The 23,260-nt window shown below is 38.2% G+C and overlaps 2 protein-coding genes and 1 long non-coding RNA gene across 5 annotated transcripts; 1 reads left to right on the forward strand and 2 right to left on the reverse strand.

Annotated features, from left to right (window-relative positions):
* The first annotated feature begins 615 nt into the window (after positions 1-615).
* Positions 616-7,751, forward strand: cdv3 (carnitine deficiency-associated gene expressed in ventricle 3). Of its 3 annotated transcripts, none has more exons than XM_085362829.1 (5): positions 616-1,007; positions 1,642-1,718; positions 4,030-4,163; positions 4,336-4,504; positions 5,662-7,751. In XM_085362829.1, exons 1-5 carry the CDS (start codon positions 822-824, stop codon positions 5,786-5,788), a joined length of 693 nt encoding a protein of 230 aa, XP_085218955.1. In that variant the 5' UTR covers positions 616-821; the 3' UTR covers positions 5,789-7,751. The 3 variants fall into 3 exon arrangements, with proteins under 3 accessions (XP_085218955.1, XP_085218957.1, XP_085218958.1); XM_085362831.1 differs by having other exon boundaries at positions 4,339-4,504; XM_085362832.1 differs by having other exon boundaries at positions 1,645-1,718.
* A 5,237-nt stretch (positions 7,752-12,988) lies between these two features.
* On the reverse strand, positions 12,989-18,573 carry LOC146625478 (uncharacterized). Its single transcript, XR_014906507.1, has 6 exons — positions 18,540-18,573; positions 16,567-16,655; positions 16,177-16,209; positions 13,513-13,575; positions 13,288-13,338; positions 12,989-13,158 (listed from the first exon to the last, which is right to left on the reverse strand). It is a non-coding gene; the product is annotated as an uncharacterized LOC146625478 (long non-coding RNA).
* Positions 18,574-19,571: 998 nt separating this feature from the next.
* On the reverse strand, positions 19,572-23,018 carry LOC146625479 (uncharacterized). Its single transcript, XM_085362114.1, has 7 exons — positions 22,756-23,018; positions 22,208-22,267; positions 21,820-21,858; positions 21,605-21,691; positions 20,439-20,474; positions 20,296-20,340; positions 19,572-19,635 (listed from the first exon to the last, which is right to left on the reverse strand). Exons 1-7 carry the CDS (start codon positions 22,837-22,839, stop codon positions 19,573-19,575), a joined length of 414 nt encoding a protein of 137 aa, XP_085218240.1. The 5' UTR covers positions 22,840-23,018; the 3' UTR covers position 19,572.
* Positions 23,019-23,260: the final 242 nt, after the last annotated feature.

The raw sequence follows: 23,260 nt of genomic DNA on the forward strand, positions 1-23,260 counted from the left end.
TCACAACTCAAAACCTACTTGTTTAAACTGGCTTACTCGCTTTAATACAGATTTTGCTTGCTGTTTTTGTTGGGGGGGTTTATTTTTATTTGTTGTTTGTGGTTGTATTTTGCTGGTTTCTGTATTTTAATTTATTAGAATCTATTTTAATCTACTGTTTTATTGATTTCTTTTCTCTTTGTAAGGTGACCTTGAGATTAAGAAAGGCACCCTCAAATAAAATGCATTATTATTATCATTATTATTATTATTATTATTATTATTATTATTATTATTACAAAATTCCTCCACAGTGATGTGAAAGACTCACTGCAAATTCTTAATTGCAGTTCCTGCTGCCATTGGTGGCACAGCCAGTTATTAGGTTTAAGGGACGTTTACTTTTCCACATAGGGCCAAGTAGGTTCCATTAATAATAAATCAACACAATTTTACTTTTAAAACTGCGTTTTGTTTGATCTTAAACGTTCCCAGGCAAGTTGCTGGGCAAGTAGGTGGCGCTAATTCACCTTGTTGCTGTTAACCGCGAAGAAGAAGAAAGCGGAAGCGAGGAGAAGTGCTTCCGGTTGACGGTACAGATTTGTCAAATAGCCTCTGCATGGCATGGTTGACAGGATAGCTAACGATTCGGGCAGAGGACCGGAGTGAACCTTTTTTTTTTTTAAGTCAGCTTGTAACAGAAGCTAAGAAGTGAAAGGACTCCAGAGTAACTCCATCTCCTCTGCTCGCTTCACCCGCTGTCCTCTCGGTCTGAGTGCTTATTTTCACGTTTGTCATTGCTCGGTTGTCTGACTGAAGCTAGTTAACGCTGCTCTTTGAAAATGGCGGATGTACCAACTGAGAAGAGCCTGGACGATTTCTTTGCCAAGAGGGATAAAAAGAAGAAGAAAGAGAAGGGGAAGGGGAAGGAGTCCGCCGCGGGGCCCACATCGGCGGCACTGAAGAAGACCAAGAAGGAGAAGGAGAAATCGACTAAAAACGAGAACCAGGACGCTCAGATCGATAAGGTAACCGGCGCTGCTCTGCGATAACTTTTCACATCGCTACCACACACCGGTGTCCGGCCGGGTGTTTGCTCCCGGATCAGAATTAGAGCCTCTGGGAGAGAAGCCCTGCTTGGCGGCAGCCTCCCCCCCCCCCCCCCTCCCCCCCCTCCGTACGTTGTTTTATAAGGTCGGGGTAATAACGTGAGTTTATTTTCTAGGATGATGTAAGGAAAAGCCGGCATATGGTTTCCAGTGGCACAACAATGTGCCACGACGCACGTTTTGAGCTTTTTTTTTCACGATCTCTGACTTCGAGTGCGATCTTTTAAATATGTTCTGACTTATAAGATTAGATGTAAACATTTTAAATCCACATGTTAATCATGTGCCGGCAGGAGGTAAAGCTGACAGCCCTCCTCTTTGTATCGTGGTTTCTCAACAAGGCCGAGCCGCCATTTGTTATAAGTTGTTAGCAGATCAGCATCTTTTTAGCACTTAATAACATCAGGATATGATCAGGTGATACAGCTGTGTTATCGATTAGCTTTGACGACTTGTCTCACACACAATGATGACTGGACTACAGTGATCTTAGAGGCCTGTTAAAGTGTGATTTCACTGTGAGGTGCACGAATTAATGTTTTCCTCTGCCCAGGAGGACGAGGAGTGGAAAGAATTTGAGCACAAAGAAGTGGACTACAGCGGGCTTCGACTCCAGGCTTTGCAGATAAGGTGAGGTTAAAACATGTTTGGTTAAGCTGTGCTTCAGCAGAAGCTTGCAGGAGATAACACTCCCATACAGATGTTTTTGGGACAGAGGGTGGAAAGAGAAGTCAAATTTTCAAACAGCAACAGCGCATCCTTCCTGTTTTCAATGAATTAATTCATGGATTAAATGCTGAGAAACACAAGTTGACCCCCTCAGCAGACCCACAACTGGTCGCAGGAGATGGCTGCCCCTCTCTGAACCTGGTTGAGCTGGAGATTTCTTCCTGTTAAAAGGGTTGTTTTTTTTCTCCCCACTGTCGCCAACTGCTTACTCATCTGATTTTTGTTTTTCTATGTATTATTGTAGGGTCTGTACTTTACATTATAAAACCCCTTAAGACAGCCGTTTTGTGGGGGGTTTTTTGCTGCTAGATAAATACAATTTAATTGAACTTATAATAAATTGCCTCTGTAGAACAGATGTCATACTATTTTATTACTAAGCCACAAACAGCTCAGTTTGATTTAAAATAGTTCAGACATTTCATAATAACTGTTAATTCATAAAACATTATGTCCTAAGAAAAATTAGTGCCGTTTCAACATTCAGTCAAATGTTATTACAGAAAAATGCTACCGTGGTAACACCAAGAAATCCATCAGAAACTCGTTACCTGGAGTTTGTTCTGCAGGTGAAAACAGAAATATTGTGCTAAACTGTCAAAAACATCCTATTTTTTTTTTTTTTTAAATAAATAGAAACGATAATAAATCTGACAGGTGAAGAGCCGAATCTGTTACTCATATACATTGGTGTAGTATAGCGGGCAATGGCTGGTGTTTGGTAGTAAAACCAATTCTGAGTCAGACCTCTGGCTCAGGTTAGATCATCACTTTGGATCACAACGAGATGTAAAGGCGACATCTGACGACCTCACCTGTACCCTCAATGGCGAGTTTTGACACCTCAGTATATATCATTAAAGGCGTGGTTTGACGACCACTGGAATAGTTTTCGGGTCTTTCCAGGGGTAACTGCATAGACAGAGACCACCCTCTCTAACTTCTGATTCACAGGCAGTTTTGTTCTACAAGAAGGTCTGAAAAAATGCCAGTAACCACTCAATTCAGAAAAGAGCCTCAAGGTTTTCTCCTAGAACATTTTCAAGGAGTAAAGAGTTAAGGCATCCTGCGGGGTGGACTGAAGCCCCGCCGGGCTGTTTCTGGGCTCCGGGCCTTGGTTTTATTTTTTTAAGAGTTTCTGTTCTAAACCTCCACAGTATAAATAATTTGAACCCTTGAGTGAATAAATAAAAGAACAGCTGTTTTAGCTGTGAGGTTAAACAGAGGGAGTGGTGAAAGAAATGCTAATCAGCTGACATGCGCCACTGTCAGTGGCTGATTAGAAACAGAACAAACACACAAAAAAACCTCTCCACTGCCATCCTGATTGTTATTTATTGGTACCGACTTAGAATTTCACAATCGGACTTCCCTAAAATAGGATGGACGAATTTGTCCACACAAACAGTTCCGAACATTTCGCAAGGTGCAACTTTAACCTCAAGATCCAAAAATCATGCCCAATTTAAGTTGACCTTAAAAGGGGATAGCAGGCAATGTCCTTGTGCACCTCTGGACCTCTTCCAGTGTTCCTGCTATTTTTAGATCATTCCCTGGAAGTCCTGTTCTTGCAGCAATGCACACTATGTCTCCTCCACTGTATTAAAACAGCAACTGTTAATCTTCTGTTTCATTTTGAGGAAGAAGACAAAGTCTGGTGAGTAGAGTTGGTCGTAAGCAGTGATTGGGTTGGTCCTACTTCACAGAACAGGCATCCGATGTAACGCTTTTGGGCCTGGGCACGGTCGACACTACTTGTTGCTTGTTGATATGTAGCTGGAGGTCCAGCATCACCAGCGATTAAATATGACAGGTCAGTTTGACACAGAGGTGGAGGTTTCTGCACACTGAAGGGCCCAAGCCAGATGGCCCAGAACAGGACTTTCACAGAGTGATCAAGAAGTATCAATATCCATAGTATTAAAACAGCGTGGAGGTGCACTGCAGTGGGGATGGAAGCCAAATCTGTTTTTTTTGTGAGTCTTTGGCTCTGAACCCAAAACTCTAAATCAGCCATATTTGAATGCTGTCATTCTGGTGATGGAAATAAAAGGAAGCATCTTTGTTTTGCTGTGTAGTAAATGTACAGGGACACACAGGACATGGAGGTTTCTGTCCTAACCTTATCAGCTTTGATGCATTCAGTTATATCAGCAGCAGGGCACCTGGGCATGTGTTCACCTATGCTTTACTGCCTCCTGGTTGTTTGTAGTGACGAGAAAGAGGAAGAGGAGTACGAGAAGGAGGAGGTTGGTGAGGATGGAGAGATCATTCTCGTCAGTGGAGAACGAGGTGAAAAAGGTCCCTGGAACAAGTCTGGTGCCGCGCCTCCTCCTGCTCCTGTGGGTGAGTAAACCGATGTAAAATCGACCTTTTTTTCTTCCTGGGGGACCTGAGGGCCTTTATTTGTTAAGGAAACCCTCAAAACCTTTTTTGTTTCAGTCATCTAAATTCAGCTTTTCCATTGTTTTTTTTGAGCAGCACAGTGATTTTTGTTTTTTGATGCATTTCATTTCAGCAGTAGAGAATGTAGAGGTACCTGAGGCGAAGCCCGCTGGTGTATATCGCCCTCCGGGAGCTCGACTTACCACCACCAAACGAGGCCCGACCCAGGGCCCTCCTGAAATCTTCAGTGACACACAGTTCCCCTCTCTACTGGCCACCGCCAAGCACGTTGAGACACGCAAGTAAGCAGAGTTTACAGGAAAACCGTTATAATAACGTATCTGGATGAGCCTAAGGGCAAAATATTCTTCAGCTCTGGGAACTGCTTGGCGATTCTTTGTAGATCACTTATTTCACTCTCGCATCTGTGTTAGGGTTGACTTCTGCCGTGCTAGTTTTACGTGGCAGTGTATTCTTGTCTCACAATGATGTTAGCGCTGTAGTCATCACATCCTTATTTTCTCCTGTTTGTGCTGTAGCATCTAGCCTTTGTGTGCCACATAATCCATTTTTGTTAACAGTAGTTGTTTTGATTTTCTGGCTTTATTTTATTTGTAATTTTTATTTCCAATATGGTATTTAAATATGTACTAAACTTTGTTCTTAGGCTTGTTATCATTGTCCTGATGCTTTCATTATTGGACACATGGCCTCATGTTTAGAATACTCTGGTATTTAGACAAGTTCATGGTTACTCACAGTCTGAAAAACAAGCCCAAATCATCACCCCTTCACCACTGTGCGTGAGCCATTTGTGCTGATTAGCCAAATGTGGCTCTGTGCACTTTGTCATAACAACATTGTTCCAGAAGTCTTGTGGTTTGTTCACTTGCAACCTTCCAAACAAGCCAAACGTGTTCAGTCTTTGTGCTCTCATGAACTTTGAACTTTTAACAAGCTAAGTGAGGCCTGTAGAGTCTGAGGTGTGGTGTGTGGTGACCTTTGAGTGAAAAGTTGCCATATTAGCAACTGAATATTTTCCACTTGTTAATAATCATTCTAACTGCAGAGTGATGGACTTCATATTGTTCGTAAACCTTCCCAGATTGATGGGCAGCAACAGTTGCTTCTCTGAGATCATTGCTGATGTCTTTCGTCCTTGGCTTTGTGTTAACACACACCTGAATGCTCCAGACCAGCAAACTGCCAAAGCTTCTCATGTTATAGAGGTGCTCACACTTACTGATGCTCAGTTGATCAAAGTCATTTGATTAGCAGCAGCCGGCTGCTACTGATCTTCTCGATAGCTACGAAAGTAGTAAGGGGGTACTTAGTTTTTCACTGGACATAAAGTGTCTAAAGGCTCAGTTATGCAGGAATGATTATACTGTGGTGCCACCATAATTACAGTAAGTAATGCTGCTTTCGCTCCTTGAATGACCTGATGTTTGTGTTTCAGGGACAGAGAAATGGAGAAGACCTTCGAGGTTGTGAAACACAGGAACCGTGGCAGAGAGGAGACCGGTGGCGCTTCTATGCAGCACTTGCAGCTCGACAACCAGTACGCCATCCTGGGGGATAAGTAGAGCGGCGTCCCTCTGTCCCCTGGCCCCTCCAGCACGGTCCTGCCCAGCCCCTTTGAAGGAAGCTGATCCCAAAGCTGTGTGGACTGCAGTCCTGACAGAGCTCACGATGCCACCATCACCACACACAACACACAGCCCCATACACACACACTCACACACACACACACACAACACCCCACCACTGCAGCACATACAGTGACACGCCCTTTAAAAAGATCAGTAAACACACTTCACATACGTTTGGTTGGCAAAACTGAAGGACTGCATCTGAAGGGGCTGAAAGAGGGAACCACCGAAACGGAATTAGGAAATACACCCAAACGTACGACACTGCAGCAGCAACAAAAAGGCGACACAGGTGTTCTTTGTGGATTGTACTCAGAGCAGCGGTTGTGTGGCGCAACTTCTCTCTGGACTTGCTTTGAGAAAAGCCACAGAGGATCGAAGATGACTTTAGGCAAGATGATTTTACAAACTTATGTGAGAATATCTATTTTTTTGCAAGATCGCTATAACCCGCGGTTATTTTGAGGTGTATTTTTGTTCTTTTTTTCTTGAGTTGCGGTTGGGACTTTGAGAGCGGGGATACTACCTCAGCAGCATAGCTGGTGGTGACCATGTGGACTGAGCTTCTTCTTTTTTTTTTTTTTTTTTTTTTTTTTCCTACCCTCACTGTGGTGGAGATGGGAAGGGGGGAGGGGCGAACACCAACCTCCCCCCACCCCCTTCCCCTCCCTCTGCTTACAAGCTGACCATCAGGCTCTTTAATTTAGAAACTTGAAACATTGTTCTTTTTCTTCTTCTCTTTTCCTTTTAAATTCACGATGACAACACTCTGCAGAGAGCAATGGACAAGAAGCGATAGGTTGCGGTCCTCATTTAGATGTTTCTTTATAAAGTGGCCTTACTGGTAGAAAGAAACTGCATTGTCATCTGAAGTGAAGTGCTGTCTCAACGGGCTGTTGCCTGCCTCCGGATCTCACCACTTTGCTAAAAAAAAGACACAAAAAACATGCAAAAGAAAAACAAACTCAAGAATGTAGTGCTGTTTTAGTTTGCCTGCTGATTACAACTACTAACTGTCTTTCATATCCACTGTTTGATTCTGCTGCCCTTTTTCTCATTGAACATCAGACGAGTCATTAAAGCTTGTTTCTAATCTGAAACCAGCCTTTTGGTAACAAATGCTTTCCTGTGGTCTGAGTGATTGGAAACCACTTTCAAATGCTGATTTCTTGATGATGTTTGACCATACTGACTAAACCCCCCCGATTTTTAAGGCTTTTGTGTTTTTTCCTCACAGGTAATCCAAAAATCGCAGTCCTCATGTAAAACAGGTAGCTTGTGCAGCTGTGCGACACCCAGTTAATATCCAGTGGGCTTTAAAGCAGTGTGTTTAGAAACATAAAGAAATGAAGTTATGTTGTGTATGTTCTTCCCATGAATATGTTAGGGAGCATTGATACCTGCTGGGACATCCTGCTGGGTAATATTTGTGATGAAAAAGACCCTCAACACAGGAAAAAAAATAAAGTGATCCTTGTGAATTTAGTCTTGTCTGAATCCTTGAAGCTGTAAACGCCTGACTTGTGTTAATCTGATGTCCCCTCGATTATCGATTCCTATATTGTCTCATTTTGTCAGAGTAGATGTTTTTTGTCCCGACACAAAAGTTCCAGCTCTTGGGTGAAAAACACATTTTAAATGACCTTATACATGCATAACAACAAATAAGAGAAACGTCTTCTTTGTTTTAAATACAGCCTTTTAATGTTTATTCAGAGAAGGCAGTGAAACTAACAGATTTTGTGGTCTGTCTCTGGGAGGTTTCATGTTTTCATCTTTTTAGCGTCTCTTGGATACGTCTTCTTTCGCTGTTGCTTCCAATGACATGTTGTGATGAACAGTCTATAAAGTATACAGAGGAAAAAATAAATAAATAAAATGATTTCAGTTAATTGCCACACAGTCTCAGCTGTCTTGTCCATGTTATTTCAGATAAAATGCTGTTGTAAGACATGAAATCTGTGCTGATGGTCTGTTACCTCTGTTGAGGGAGTAGAATTACTTTTAAAGCGGATGCACGATCCTATGAGGAAACGCCTCATAGGATCGTGCATCCGCTGACAGCCAAATGACTCAACTGACTTTCAAAATTTAAAAGAACCCACCCCCCACCCAACACACTCAGGGTCTGGATTTGACGTACAACTCGAACATTTTACTCCCAAGTCTCCTCCCACAGAGGTTGATTATCTTAATACTTTTACATCTACACTGCGTATGACTCTGAAAGGAAAAAAATAAAACAAAGCAAAACCATAAATCAGACATACTTGACTCTTAAATTTGCATTTTAAAGCAGATGACTCGTAAGCTGCTGTGGAACTGGCGTGTCATTAATTTGTTTTATTTGTATTTTTGTAAAAAGCCCCGTAAAGCTAGAACATCTTACTACTCATCACCGATTGAAGAAAATAAAAACAACTCTGAGCGGGGCATTCATTTAACCTTAACTATTAATAACTTGATGAATTTATTTGCAAATAAAATTCTAAAAGAAAATGTTTATAGAAAAAATTATTCATAACCTCAGTCTCTAGAAGTAACATTATCTACAGCTACTTTCAATACCATTAATATTTATTTAGTCTATTTCTCCAATTGATCTTAACTTCAGTAATTATTCCTCCAAACCATCAACGTGTCTTTTAGACCTAATTCCTGCAAGACTCCGCAAAGAAGTCCTGCCATTAATTAATTCTTCAATCTTAAATATGATCAACCTATCTCTAATAATCGGCTATGTACCACAGCCCTTCAAGCTCACAGTAATTAAGCCACTACTTAAAAAGCCATCACTTGCCTCAGCTGTTTTAGGTAATTATAGGCCAATCTCCAACCTTCCTTTCATATCAAACATCCTTGAAAGAGTAGTTGTCAAACAGCTAACAGATCATCTGCAGAGGAATGGCTTATTTGAAGAGTTTCAGTCAGGTTTCAGAGCTCATCACAGCACAGAAACAGCTTTAGTGAAGGTTACAAATGATCTTCTTATGGCCTCTGACAGTGACTCCTCTCTGCTTGTCCTGCTAGACCTCAGCGCAGCGTTCGATACTGTCAACCGTAATATGTTATTACACAGATTAGAACATGCAGTCGGTATTACAGGTACTGCGCTGCAGTGATTAGAATAATTTCTATCTAATAGGCTCCAATTTGTTCATGTAAATGAGGAGTCCTCTTCACACACTAAGGTTAATTATGGAGTACCACAGGGTTCCCTGCGCGGACCATTTCTGTTTACCATTTACATGCTTCCCTTAGGCAGCAGCATCTGAAGGCATAGCGTACATTTTCACTTCTATTCAGGTGACACCCAACTTTATTTATCCCTGGAGCCACGTAACACACACCAATTAGTTAAACTGCAGGAATTTCTATTAACATAACATAACATAAAGATCTGGATGTCCTCTAATTTCCTGCTTCTAAATCCAGTTAAAACAGACGTTATTGTAACTTTCTGGTTATGGTATCTAACCAGAAAGTTACTCTGGATAGTATTACTTTGGCCTCCAGTAACATTGTGAGGATTAAATAACAGAAAAATAAATAAAACTGAATTTGGTCAGTGTAGGTGTTTTTTTTGTTGTTGTTTCATCTCCTAAGTAACAAATAGATTTTAAATGACCTTATACAAAGCATAATAACAAATAAGAGGAACTTTTTAATTATAGGTTTCTAATGTGTATTCAGAGAAGACTATACCATCAGTCGAACGGTGTCTTTCTTTGAAGTTTTTAGAGCACATTTGGTGCGTCTTCTTTCACTGTTGGTTCAACTGTTGCTTCCACTGTATTGTTGTGATGAACGGCCTATATAATATACAGGAGGAAAATAAAAAATTATTTGCCATACGTTCTCAGCTGTCTTGTCAGTGTTATTTCAGATTAAATGTTGTTGTAAGACATTATGAAAGCTGTGTTGAAGGTGTTTTACCTGTGTACCATTTCTAGGTGATGAACGAGTATTATTAGAGGATAGAGCATGCCAGAAAGAGGTGGGTATTCTCTGAAATGCATTGGATTACATTAGTTACAGGCTTTTAAACTTAACCTTTCCCCCGACATCTAAATCAAATCTAATCTACAAATAGTTTTACACACCATCAAACCAAGAAATGAAAGATATGTCAAGTTTTGTAATATTTTAACAATTCGTCAGGGTACCTTTGGTAATCTTTACTTAAACCGATAAACATGAAAATATAAAACATTAGAAATACTGGTTGATGTTTCTGGTGTTTTATTAATGTAGTACTTACGGTAGTTGTAGCTCTAGCTGAATGCTAGAATGACAAAGAACAACTTTAAGTCTTCTTAAAATAAACCATTTGATGTTTAAGAAGAAGAAACATTTTAATAAAACGAAACAAAAAAAAGTAATTATGGAAGCTGCACAAAAAAGGTGGAAATAAAAAGATTTCATATTTTCTCTCTTTCTGGACATTGATGACACTGAAGTTGGAAATGTAAGTTGCAAAAACTAAAGGGACAAAGATTTAATATTAAAATAGCTATAGAATATGTTTTTCATGATCTGTATATGACCTATATAAGATCACACCATCCATGTCAAATAATAAATTAAGATGACTTTAAGCTGCAAAAATTCCTTATTTTTGTGTTGAGTTTATCTACTTTTGTTTTCTCGTTTTAGAGGCTGTGATTGGGTGATGTTGTTTCTTAAAGATTGGATTAACCTCCTAAGACCCGAACTCTTAAACGGCATGCATTTTTAATTTCTCTTTGATATTTGGGCTGTTTGGGGCCCGATGAATGTAAAAACAAAGGTTTTTTTTTACCTTATTTTTGTTTTTAAGAAAAATAAGAGCCACATATGAGGATATTCGTTTAAAATTTTGATAGAACAGTAGCAGCATAATGTCCTCGTAAGTGGATATCAGGCCCATGTAGAGCAAAATTGAGTATTTTGGCCTAAATAACCCAAAATGTGATGTCCACATATGTGGACGCCAGGTCCTAGGAGGTTAAGATGTAATGACAAGTGTTTGTATTTACTACCTGATAAAACTTAAAAACAGAATAATGTTAGACAGATACAAAATTCAGTGCTAGAGGTTTTTTTTTGCCTCTTTCTTTTCCCTCAGTGCTGAAAGGTCATTGACATTTCAAAGCAAGCAAAGCAGCATGAATCACTCCAGCTGATTCTTGGTGAAAAAATATATTTAATTCAAACTCATGTTTACATCTGGAGTCGAACTTACCAGTTAAACAATAGCTTTACAAAACTACAAAAATATAAAATGACATCTAAATATTTATGAAGACTATAATTTGCTATTGGCTCAGTGAGACCGTTAGTTCCTTTCAACCATTTAAATTTCTTCCTTTCAGTAAATCCTTGAAGATCAAACAGGGATATGAATGTTCTTACCGAAGCTGTGAGAATAAATCCCACCAAACAGAGCAGTGCGAGTCCTCTCATCGTGGATGTGATCAGCGTCCCGTCTGCGCACAGACCTCCTGTTTTATAATGCAAGTGTTTGTAGGTGGAGACTCTTTCAGCTCTTGTTTAACATCAAAGTTCAACTTTGTTAGCAAATGCAAACATGTTTGCACTCACAAAGTCTGCTTTATTCTTCAGAAAACAACATTTTTAGTTTAATATAATTCAGGCCCTTTTTACTTACTGTTTCTTTCTTTCGTTTTATTTTTTAAATTTTTTTTTGCTTCTTTCTTAAGTGTTATGTTTGGTTAAAAATGCTCATTTTATTAATTTTATTCATTTTTTTATCCATTTTATTAATGATTTTTTGAACTGGAATAATCCAAATGTAAACTAATAGTGTTAAAAAAAGAACAAAACCAGCTTTGGTCTTTGTTCAGACGGGTGTTGTCATGTCGAGTTAGTTTGTATTGGGCTGAATTTGCAGGTTCTCAGCTCTAAAACCAAAATGTAGAGGTCTGGACATTCCTCTCTACACTGTACCGCATGCAGTTGTTAAGTTTGTGTTTAGGAGTTTTGCCTCCTAAACAAAACTTTACACTGGAGAGACCAAACAGCTACTTCATAAACGCATGGCACAACATAGAAGAGCCACCTCCACGGGACAAGACTCAGCTGTCCATCTGCATCTAAAGGACAAAGGTCACTCTTTTGAGGATGCCAGTGTTCATATTTTGGACAGAGAGGACAGATGGTTTGAAAGAGGAGTGAAAGAAGCCATCTATGTCCACTGTGAATGACCATCTTTGAACAGAGGCGGTGGTTTACGACACCAACTGTCTGCCATCTATAATCCAGTTTTGAGTTCCCTCCCCAGACGCCTTAACGCCCACTCACATCCTGGGCCATCTGACCTCAGGAAATCACATAGGGTGGGGCAATGGGTTCACCTGAAACCTTGGCTGATTGCGACTTGGCTGATGCTCAGCTCAGCAGGGGTGAGTCTAAAAGGGTGGCATGGGGTGGCACCGCCCTTTCTAGACCCACCCTTCTAGACCCCTCTTGGAATCTGATCGCCTACCCTCTAACTCCCACCGTCATTGGTTTAGAAAACTGTCCATCTGAAACTGCCTTATCTTATTGGATCACAGTACTGTCAATCACTCCGCAGAATCACAGTCGCGTTTTGACAACACCGGTGATTCGATCTGCACGTTTCTGCAAGTAATGTGCAGAAAAAACACTCTTACATTTAAAATGACTTTTAAAGCTATGAGCTAATATTGATTTTAAAATGTGTAGCTGTTACATTACTGCGTGTGACTAGCTTACTTTATTTTTGATTTGTAATTGTCTAACTGTTAATAGGTTAAATTTGTATGTACTTTTATGTAAAGCTTGTGGTTTGTGAGAGAACAAAGCACTGTAATCAAAGTAACTGCATTTCAAAGTCTAAACATTACAAGCTGAGGACATTAAATTTGAGATCACACATGATTATTGCCCCCCTCTCTGCCACCTTGTTAAGAAAGTCCTAGAAACGCCCCTACAGCTCCGACTCTGATGTGATGCATTCAGTTTCTTAGACCTTAAATAACCAGGCAGTGCTTAATTGTTAATGAAATATGATTAACGTGAAAATTTAACGTCAGTTATTAATTCCTATGTTAGAGTAGGTCTTTTTTTCCATCTCTTGAAAAACACATTTTAAAAGACCTTTTATTAAGTTTAATAAATAAAGAAAACTTTTCCCACAACATAATTTTAGTGTTTATTCAGAGAAGACGGTAACACCAGCAGAATCACGGTCGTCTGTCTCTGTGAAGATTCACGCTTCAACATTTTTAGCATCACGCGTCTTCTTTCACTGTTGCTGCAGCTGTATTGTTGTGATGAACCTGTAAAGTGTAAAGAGAAATAAAAGGATTTTAAATAAATTGCCACATATTCTCTGTTCTCTCGTCAGTGCTATTTCAAATTAAATGCTGTTGTCAGACTTCATAAAAGCTGTGCTGATGGTGTTTTACCTCTGTGGCATTTCCAGCACGAGTAGAATTATTTGGATGCAAGGTCCCGTTCTGAAATATGTTGGATTACATTAGTTACAGATCTTTAAACCCAACCCTTCCCCAACATCTAAATAAAATATAACCTGCACAAATAAACAAATAATTTGATACTTTTTATCATTTTACACCTTGCAGGACACGCACGGACATATAAATATTGCTTATTTTTGTGGCGTTACTTACTACACGAGTTGGAGCAGTTGGAAAATTGCCAGTGCTTTCAAGAGGATGCCAGCTGCCAGCATTCTAAAGTAAAAAAAATAAACACACACACATTTATATATAATATTATAATGTTATAATTACTGGTGAATAATGCCACTCGTGTCAACAGGTTGTTTTTTTGTTTTTCTAACTTACCAATGGCGTGTTGAGCGGGGTGGCCTGGGGGGGCACAGGCCACCCCCCCAGCCAGACTGGCCACCCCAGGTGCCACCCCAAAGGCAAAACAATAAAATTCAATCAAATATCAAATGTACGATTATGTTTTCACGGTGAAGCTCAGATATCCGAGTGTAAGTGAATGCAGCATCGGCTTCTGCGCTATGTGCATCACGTTAGCAAAGGTAGGAGAGCAAAGCACGAAAGACGGCACTGCAGGAAACAATTTTTCGGTGAAAGAAAATGAGGACAGAATAAATGTCCCGGTAAGTAATATTAAGTTTGTTGAGTTTAGTAAACTTCGGTGAAATTAGAATCCCAAGGAAAAAATAACACTTAAAGAATTATTGCAGCCCTCGAATATTTCTGACAGTATGCTACTGAGGGCAGCTAACATAAGAGTTATGAGTTATAAGATATAATCTAAGTCGTAACATTGCTGTATGGAGCTGCAGATTTGGTTGCAGGTTAACATAGCTGGACTGGCCATCGGGCATACCGGGCATATCCCCAGTGACTTATTTTTTATTTTTTTTTGTAATGGCATGAACAATGAGAGGTGGTGGATTGGCCAGATGCAGGTCGATGTGTAAAAATGACTTAGTTGTTTGGTGGTGGCTATGGCGGGGCTTCCACAGAGGCAACAGGTGGATGAGGGAAGGGGAGGCAGGAGGAGAGCCCCGAGGCAGCCGCCAGTCCGAGTGTCAGGTGAACTGAACTTCAGGTAAGAAGTTATGACCTGCAGTCTATCTGGGTCAGATATGAACCAAGTTTAGGTGGAGTTTATTTTCGTTGTGCTGACTTTTTACCCTCAGTTGCAATAACTCGTACTGCGTTCTAGCCAGCTTGATGGAGTTTTTAGGTGGGTGGGTGCTATGATGTTACTGATAGTGAACTTTATTTTATTCATAAGGTTAGTTAGTAGAGTTGCCAACGGCTCCTTAAAAATGGAATGGTCCCTCAATCAGAGAAAATATTACGGGTTTGGTATTGAGCTGAGAAGAGACGCAGTTTGTCCCGAACTTTAGCTAGAATGGAAAAAGACACAAAGCTGGAGTTATTCTGTGTTTACGCTGCACAGCTGCCTCTTCTCTCATCCTGCCTCTCCTGTTGCTACTTCAATCATGAAACTGATCAATGATCAGCTGATCGTCTCTCTTGTTTATTTATCGCCCACTTTGTGCCAGAAAGAGGAAACCAGCGGATGTCGCGCTAAACAACGGCAGCACGTTTAAGCTTGATCAGCTGTTGTTAGAATTTATTTAATATTAATTTCTAGTATCAGCTGATGTTTGCTGGAGCCACAGCTGTAAAGCTGCTGGTCATGATGTCGGTTTGGATATCTGGTGAGAGGGAAACATGAAGATGAAACCAGGAGATGTCCTTACTGAATCATCAGAGCTGTGATGGAGAAACAGGTTTACCTTTTAGGTGACATGAATGAGTTGAAGGGAAGTTATGAACTGTTTCTGAGAGACAAATAACACCAGGATCCTTTTCTAAGCAGCTGACAGCTGGTAACTGTGCAGGGGCGGATCTAGCAAAGTGTTGCCAGGGGGCAGGTAGGGCATTAACAGGGAAAGGTGGGGCACAAAGAAATACTTTTCTTTCTTATTCTCATTTAAAATATCTCGCTTTTATTAAATAATTATCTAAATCTTACAACCAAAGTTTTTATCTGACGTAAAATGTATAGAAATCATACATATACCAACAAGATAGTGTACATCACTGTCACAACAGCATTTGTTTTCAGTCAAAGGCTTTATGGCTTTAATACCTGGGGGGCCCGTCTCTAGTCAAAATGCCCGATTTTCTGTCCCAGTCCAGCCCTGCAGGTTAATACTGGCAGTGTCACCATGCCAGCTGACTGGATTTCATCATCAGCCAGTGTTGTTCTTTATCAATATTACCAAAGTTTACCATAAGGCAGCATAGAAAGTATTTACTTGCCTTTAGGTTTTATTCAAATGTTAGTCTTTTCAGTTGTTTCCCCACTTTTTTCCTGTTTCACAATCAAACACCAGTTTGTGAGAAGATTATCTTCTTTTTTTAACAGGCAGATAAAGTTTTGCATTGGCTAATTTGTCAATTGTTTGTTACAAATGTTCATATTTTAATATTAAAAAATGTTTTTGCCCAAAACATATGTGCACTATATGTCAGTAAAAATACTATGCAAATATTGCTGTCCTTGAATGCTGAGTAAACACTGACAAAACACTGATTGTATCTCTTGTCCTTTAGCAACGCAGTATCTAAAAACTTTGCACAGTAGTGGTTAAAATCTCATTCTAATAAGAGTTAAAAGCGCATTCGGTTATTAGGTTTACAGGGTTATTGAATTATGGTTAATAGAATTGTTTTTAACATTATCTGCCAATTACATCTGCCACCCTTCTCCAAATCTGTGCCCCTACCTGGCCCCCCCAACAAAAATTTTCTAGACACACCACTGTAACTTACATCCGATGATGGTGCTGCGCCTCCTTCATGCAGCTGAAAAGAAAATGGAAAACGCTTTAATAGAATAACAATATACAGATTTAAGTGTTGGAGGTTTTTATTTTTGCCTTTTTCCCCTGGAAGGTCATTGACATTTCAAAGCAAACAAAGCAGCATTAATCAATTAATCTCAGCGAGTCAGCAGCATGAGACACACTCCAGCTGATTCTTGGTCAAAATAAATAAACAGAAATTAAAAACATACTGGACTAACTAACTAACAACAGTCCTACAATGTTAAAGATGAAATCTAAACATTTATGTAGATTATCACTTGTTATAAACTCAGTGAGACTGTTAATTCTTTCAGGAAATCCATGAACATCAAACAGGTGCATGATATTTTCTTACCGAAGCTGTGAGAATAAATCCCACCAAACAGAGCAGTGCGAGTCCTCTCATCGTGGATGTGATCAGCCTCCTGTCTGCACACAGACCTCCTGTTTTATAATGCAAGTGTTTGTAGGTGGAGACTCTTTCACTTCAGCGCTTGTTTAACATCAAAGTTCAACTGTGTTTGTTAGCAAATGTAAATATGTTTGCGCTCACAAAGTCTGCTTTATTCTTCAGAAAACAACATTTTTAGTTTAATTTAGACGTTTCAACAGCAGTGAAGATTTAAACATCCCCTGTGACACCTGCTGTCCCAGGTGTCACGTTTACAAGAAAAGGCTGATAATATTTATGCATTTTTAAAAATGTATTCTTACTTCCTGATTGCCTCATCCTGTCCTCGTGCACCCAGTCGGTTTATTTTGTATTGAAGGTGTCATTTTGTAACAAGCAGGGAGACAGACACCTTATATATTCTGCTATAACCCAAAGGTGTCAAAAATAAGGCCCGGGGGCCAGAATCGGCCAGGCAAACACTGCAGAAAATATGAGGAAGTGCATAAATCATTGGACAGCTTTTCCTGCTGATAACAGCCGTTCATTCTACACCAAAGAAGTTAAGTAATAGATAAATAGTTAAATGACAGAAAAGTGTAGACAGTGTTTTTCACTGTCTACCATTATGACATAAAAAAAGAAAGAAAATTTTCATCCATGAAACTCTATGTTGTACAAACATCAGACACTCTGGGCAGTGAGCTGCACCACAACTGTAATTTTACACATTTATCATAGAAACACTGAGATGTGGTGTTGAACTTGCAGATCTTTATCTTATTGTACGATATCTCAGGGATTAAATGTGGAGTTAAACACCTTTACACGGACAGAAAGTGGAGTTTCACTCGTCTGGCCCACTCAAGTCATGGTGGACTGTTCGTGGCCGTCAGTGTGAAACGAGTTTGACCTCACTGCTATAACCTCTCTGTACATCTGTTTCATTAGTACTTGACTTATGTAAAACTGCCTAATCCCTGTCAAATGATACATTTTAATCACATTTACATAGAGAAAAGTGGAAAGTGGAAACCTGTGATGGATGTTATAGATCATAATGTTTCAAGAACTGGTTACTTTACACAGATACAGTCAAAGTTACTCTATTTTGTTGAATTTGCTCATTTTAGATGCAGTACTCAGGTGCTAACCCTCAAATGTAATAAAGATATACAAATTCAAGTTCAGTGCTGGGTTTTTTTGTTTTTTAACAACAGTGTGTGAGAAACACTCCAGCTGATTTATGGTAGAAAAATACATTTATATCAAGCCTAAGTTTAAATCTGCAGTCTCGTTTATCTGGTAGTTAAACAACAGTCCTACAATGAAACCGCGAAGAAATAAATACATATATAATGATTGCTGGAAGATTTTAGCTTCACATATTAGAGTACCATCGGATTAAACTTTATACTGATGTTTTTGTTTTGTGGTGCAACGGCTCAAATTTGATCAATCCAACATGAAAGTTGAATGAATTTGGTGTTTTCTTACTTTTTATGACTAAGTATGCTTTGTTTTGCAGTTGTAAAATTCAACCAGAAACCATTAAGAAATTTAAAAAGACAATAAATGACAGTTTTTTTTATTAGTGTTTGCTCAAAAATGGGAGTTTGTAGGACTTGCTGGACTTAACAAGTCAAAAACTAGTTAAGAATTAACTAGTAAACTAGTTCACTAGTTTTAATGTATCTGTCCCAAATGAAAGATCCTGATAAGACCAGTGAAAATTTCAAGCTATAGTATTTGATCTGTGAAGCTAAAATTTCCCTACACTCATTACACATATTCACACTTTGTATGATAGAAGTTTTATTGAAACCAGCAGAAAAGGTTTTAAAAATTTGGCTAATTTGCCAGTATGATGTTTTGTTTTGTTTAACTGAAGCTGTGAGAGTAAATCCCACCTAACAGCGCAGTGCGAGTCGTCTCACCTCGGATGTGATCGGCCTCCTGTCTGCACTTCAAACTGTTTTATAATCCAAGTGTTTGTAGGTGAAGCCTCTTTGACTTCAACTCTTGTTTAACATCAAAGTTCAACTTTGTTTGTTAGCAAATGAAAAAAAAGTCTGCTTTATTCTCTTCAAAACTGAATTTGTTATTAATGTAATTCAGACTCTTCCACATACTTATGAATCCGCTGTTCTCTCTTTCGTAAAATGCCATATTTAAAAGAAAAAGCTTATTTTATTTGTAATTTTTCTCAATGTTAATTATTAAGAAAAATGCCCGTAACAGGATGTCGAGTTAGTTTATCAGGAACTGTTTTTATTTGTTTATTAAAAAAGCAGCAGGACAAAGTATGATCATTAAATACAGTTAGGAGTTCATAGCAACGATGGCACACGTCAGCTCACGTGCATTTGTTATAACAGGCCTGAAATAAGCAGCCACTGCCTTTGTGTTAGTAAAATGTGATGAAGTTAGTTTTGTAAATTTACCGTCTCTTTAAAGAAAATGTTCTTTTTGTCTTCATTTGTGTCTCCCCTCGATAATTAATTCCCGTGTTGTCTCATTTTGTCAGAATAGGTGTTTTTTTGTGTGTCTGGCAGATAATTTGTCAAAAGTTCCAGCTCTACGTTTCTAAATGACCTTGGAAAAAGCACATAACAACAAATAAGAGACACTTAACAAATAAAGGAAACTTTTCTCACAACAGACTTTTAATGATTATTTAGGTAAGACAGTAACATGAGCAGAATCACGGTCGTCCACTGTTGCTTCCACTGAAATGTTCTGATGAACGGTCTGTAAATTACACAGAGGGGAAAAAATCTAATGATTTCACTTAACTGTCACAAAATCACACCTATGGACAGGTTTCTATCTTTTTTTAAGACATTTGTTTTAAAATACAATTTTTCAAGGCACTTTGATAATTTTCTTTTACATGAAATTATGACAAATTATAGATGTGTAAATATAGTGTTGTCAATGGTTTTTTACCTGTGTGTCATTTCCCTCGGCTTATTCAGTTTCATCACGTGTACCTTCAAGGGGACTCCAGCACCCATGGCACAACTCAGTTTGCTATCAACATTGAAATAAAATATAATCTACAATAATATACATTTATACATGAAATATGCATATAAATAATTATGTAAAGACAAAGAAATTCTAAGTCAAGTTTTAAGGTTACACTAATATACAGCACATCTGTGTCACTGTAGCATAAAATTGAAATAAGCAGTTTGAGCTTGTTGTGTTAGTAAAAATGCTTTTAGGAGTCAACATAAAACAGAATTCACACAATTTGTGTCGATATTTGCCGACACAAAGTAAATGTTGATGCGGATGATTGAATGATCTTAAATATAAATATTACAAAATATTAAAAATGAATATTAGTCTAATTTTACTTAGTAATAGATGATCAACTCTGAAGCAAGTCATAGATCTGTTTATTTTCTTGGTATTTCAAGGCCCGGGGCAAAGATTATATCTGTAAAAGGGGTCACAGATATAATTCCACACACGTGGGGCAATTGATATTTATTGTTGGGTTGTTGTTTTTTTCAATTAAAAAAAAAACAACAAAAATCTCATGATGATAAGAATTATGTCTCACTTATATGTTAGTTAAAGTCCAGATTGACCTCTTTAATAGTGAAAAATATTAAGTCTTTGTTGAGAAAGTTGAATATAGTTTGGTAGTTTTTTTAAGATTTTATTTAATTTTTACCGTACCGATGGCTTTTTTGGAGGCTTTTTTGAGTTGCTTTCATGATGGACCTGAAATGAAAGTGTGTGACATTAATAATAACATATAAAGCTCAAAATTTAATATATAATCAGTAATTTTTTTTTTTTATGTATTTATTTTGACTTACATTATTCTCTGCTGGTGCTGTGCTTCCTTCATGCAGCTGAAATTAGAATGGATAAAACTTTCAGAACACTTTCATAAAATCCTACAATATGAAGCCAAAACGCAGCGCTGGAGGTTTTAATTTCTGCCTCTTTTTTAAAATAATGTTTTTCACTCCATGTTTGAAGATCATTTCAAATCAAACAACACAGCAAAATAATGATACAGTTAATCTCAGTGAGTCAGCAGCAGCATGAGACACACTTCAGCTGATTCGTGATGATAAATATGTCTAAATAAATATTTATGTAGACTGTCATTTGTTATAAGCTTTCAACATATCTGTGAACATCAAACAGTGATATATTTTCTTACCGAAGCTGTGAGAATAAGTCCCACCAAACAGAGCAGTGTGAGTCCTCTCATTTTGTAATCAGCTTCCAGTGAGCGCTTACGCCTGTTTTATGATGCATGTGTTTGTAGGTGGAGGCTGTTTTACATGAAACACTCAAAGTTCAAATTTGTTCAGATTTGTTTGCTTACCTGCCCAAAGTCTGTTTTATTCTCAACAACAGGGCAGATGTTAATTTGGTGAGGCTGGTTGCTGTCATGGGCGTCCCCTCCAATAATGACTTTTTTAAGTTTAAGTTTCTGTAAATATTATATTCCTTTGTTTGAAAACAGTACATTGTCTTGTATTCATAGTACGTAGTAGTGTATGTATGTTAAGATTTACTGTAAAGGACAATGACAAGGAAAAACACAAAATAAACTGCTCTGTGTGAACGTCTTTAGATTGTCAGTTGTTGTTGTTCAAAGCAAAGTCAATTTAGTTTATTTATACAGCACCAAATCACAATAACAGTCACCTCAGGGCATTTTATATTGTAAGGTAGTCCCTACAATAATACAACAGAGAAAACCCCAACAATTACACGACCCCCTATGAGCAAGTGCTTTGGCGACATTGGGAAAAACTCCTGTTTAACAGGAACAAAAATAAAAAGGCTTCATTTGGATTTTGGACTTTGGAGCTGGAGAAACTGCCTTCACATTTCTGTGGTAAACATTAAAGCTTTTGTTTGTTTGTTTTTTAATTAAAATAATGTTTTTCAAAAGACTAAATAAAATAAAGTTTTTCAAACTTTAACATGACTTAAAGGTCTTTATTTTGCTGCAGTTTCTTACTTTGGTGTCCTTCTGGGGGCTTTGTTCGAGGGGCTCTGTAGGAGGGAACCCAAAATCACTTTCCACTGGCCTAATGGTGCCGTTCCACTGATGGGATTAAAAAGGAAGTCAGCCAAACTTTAGGTTAATGTGAGTAAGATGATAAATGCATCTTCATCCTCTTGCATTTCAACACTTTTCACGTGTCAGTCCTTACTTTGCTTTATGAAACCTACCTGCACAACAGCTTTATTTTCTGTGGTTTCCTCTTGTGGCTAAAATAAGAGCACATTTGAACTTTAATGAGGAAACAGGTTCCAATGCTTGTAATCATGTGTTTGTTTATTCCTGCAAGGTCGTCGACTTTGGACTTCAAATAAAACAGAAAAATAATCAAAACCTAACCCGTCCCTTAGAAATAGCAGCAATTAGCACACTTTACAATTGAAAACTATGATTATATAATTGAAAAAAAATCCCATAACAAAGACATTTTTACTGAGAATAATTAAAGTAAGAATTCTACTCATATTTGAGCAGCACTGCTTATATTTGTCAAAATCTAATTTGATTTTAAGTCTCACCTAAACAGATTAAAACATGAAACACTCAAAGTTCACACACCTCTGTTGAGTTGGACGTCCCGTTTGTACCTTCCATTGGCCTCATAGATAAATATCCAGCCTAAAAAATATATATTTAAAGCAGCTTTAGTTATAACATGTTCACTTCCATTTGGCAGATCATGTAAAGGACTTTTTTTGTCTTAAACATTTCAATGCATAACAGAATGAGCCTTAAAAAATCGATTTCTGTCACTTAACTGACATAATGTGATCAAGCACACATTTATCATCTAAAAAACAGAAAATATTTAGATCTAAAAACATATTATTTAGAAAATATTTAGACCCAAAACCAAGCAGCGATTACACATTTGTTTAATTATTTATATATTTTCATTATTAAGCTTGCAGGAGTGATTAAATGCATTAGTTCGCTGTGTATTTGTTTGCAGTATTGAGCAACAATACTTAATTAATATTTATCTTAATAGACATTTAAACTGAGTAAAAACTTTGAATGAGCATAATTGATTTTGCAATGATATAAAAATGATTGTATTTGCACTACCTTACAGAATGGTGGCATTTAGTACTTTTTTTTCTTACCTCTGCAAATGAAAAGTCTGTCAAAGGCAGATCTGTCAGTGCAGCCAGAATAATTCCCACCATAAGCAGTGTGAGTCCCCTCATCTTAAAAACAAGTCAGCCACCTGTGTGCACGATGTCGGCTTTGCAGTCCCAGTAAGAGGAATTTGAATTTATGGTTTCACTTGTAGGTTAAAGTCTCAACTTTCCTCGCCTTCCCTCGTGACGCTCTCTATGTCAAGTTTGAGTTTGTTAGTCAAACTGCTTTCCTGTTTTGACAGCTGGTTGTCTTCTGTATCTTTTTCTGCAGCTGATTAATCTTCAGTCTCTTGTACGTTAACATATTTTTCTCCCACAAAACTCCGACGTATATTAATCATTAGTTTGCTTTCTGAAATTTTAGTCCACCTACTTGCTCAACAGCATTTTCACTGCTTTGGTTCGGCACCTGAAGTAAGAGGAGGGTGCACTTTAATAAGAAAACTCATACCAGTGATTGATTATTCCTACAAATAATCAAAAAGCT

Source organism: Diplotaxodon limnothrissa, linkage group LG9, assembly GCF_057381915.1.
Source record: "Diplotaxodon limnothrissa isolate DT_005_m linkage group LG9, D_limnothrissa_male_GT1.1, whole genome shotgun sequence".
Lineage (NCBI taxonomy): Eukaryota > Metazoa > Chordata > Actinopteri > Cichliformes > Cichlidae > Diplotaxodon > Diplotaxodon limnothrissa.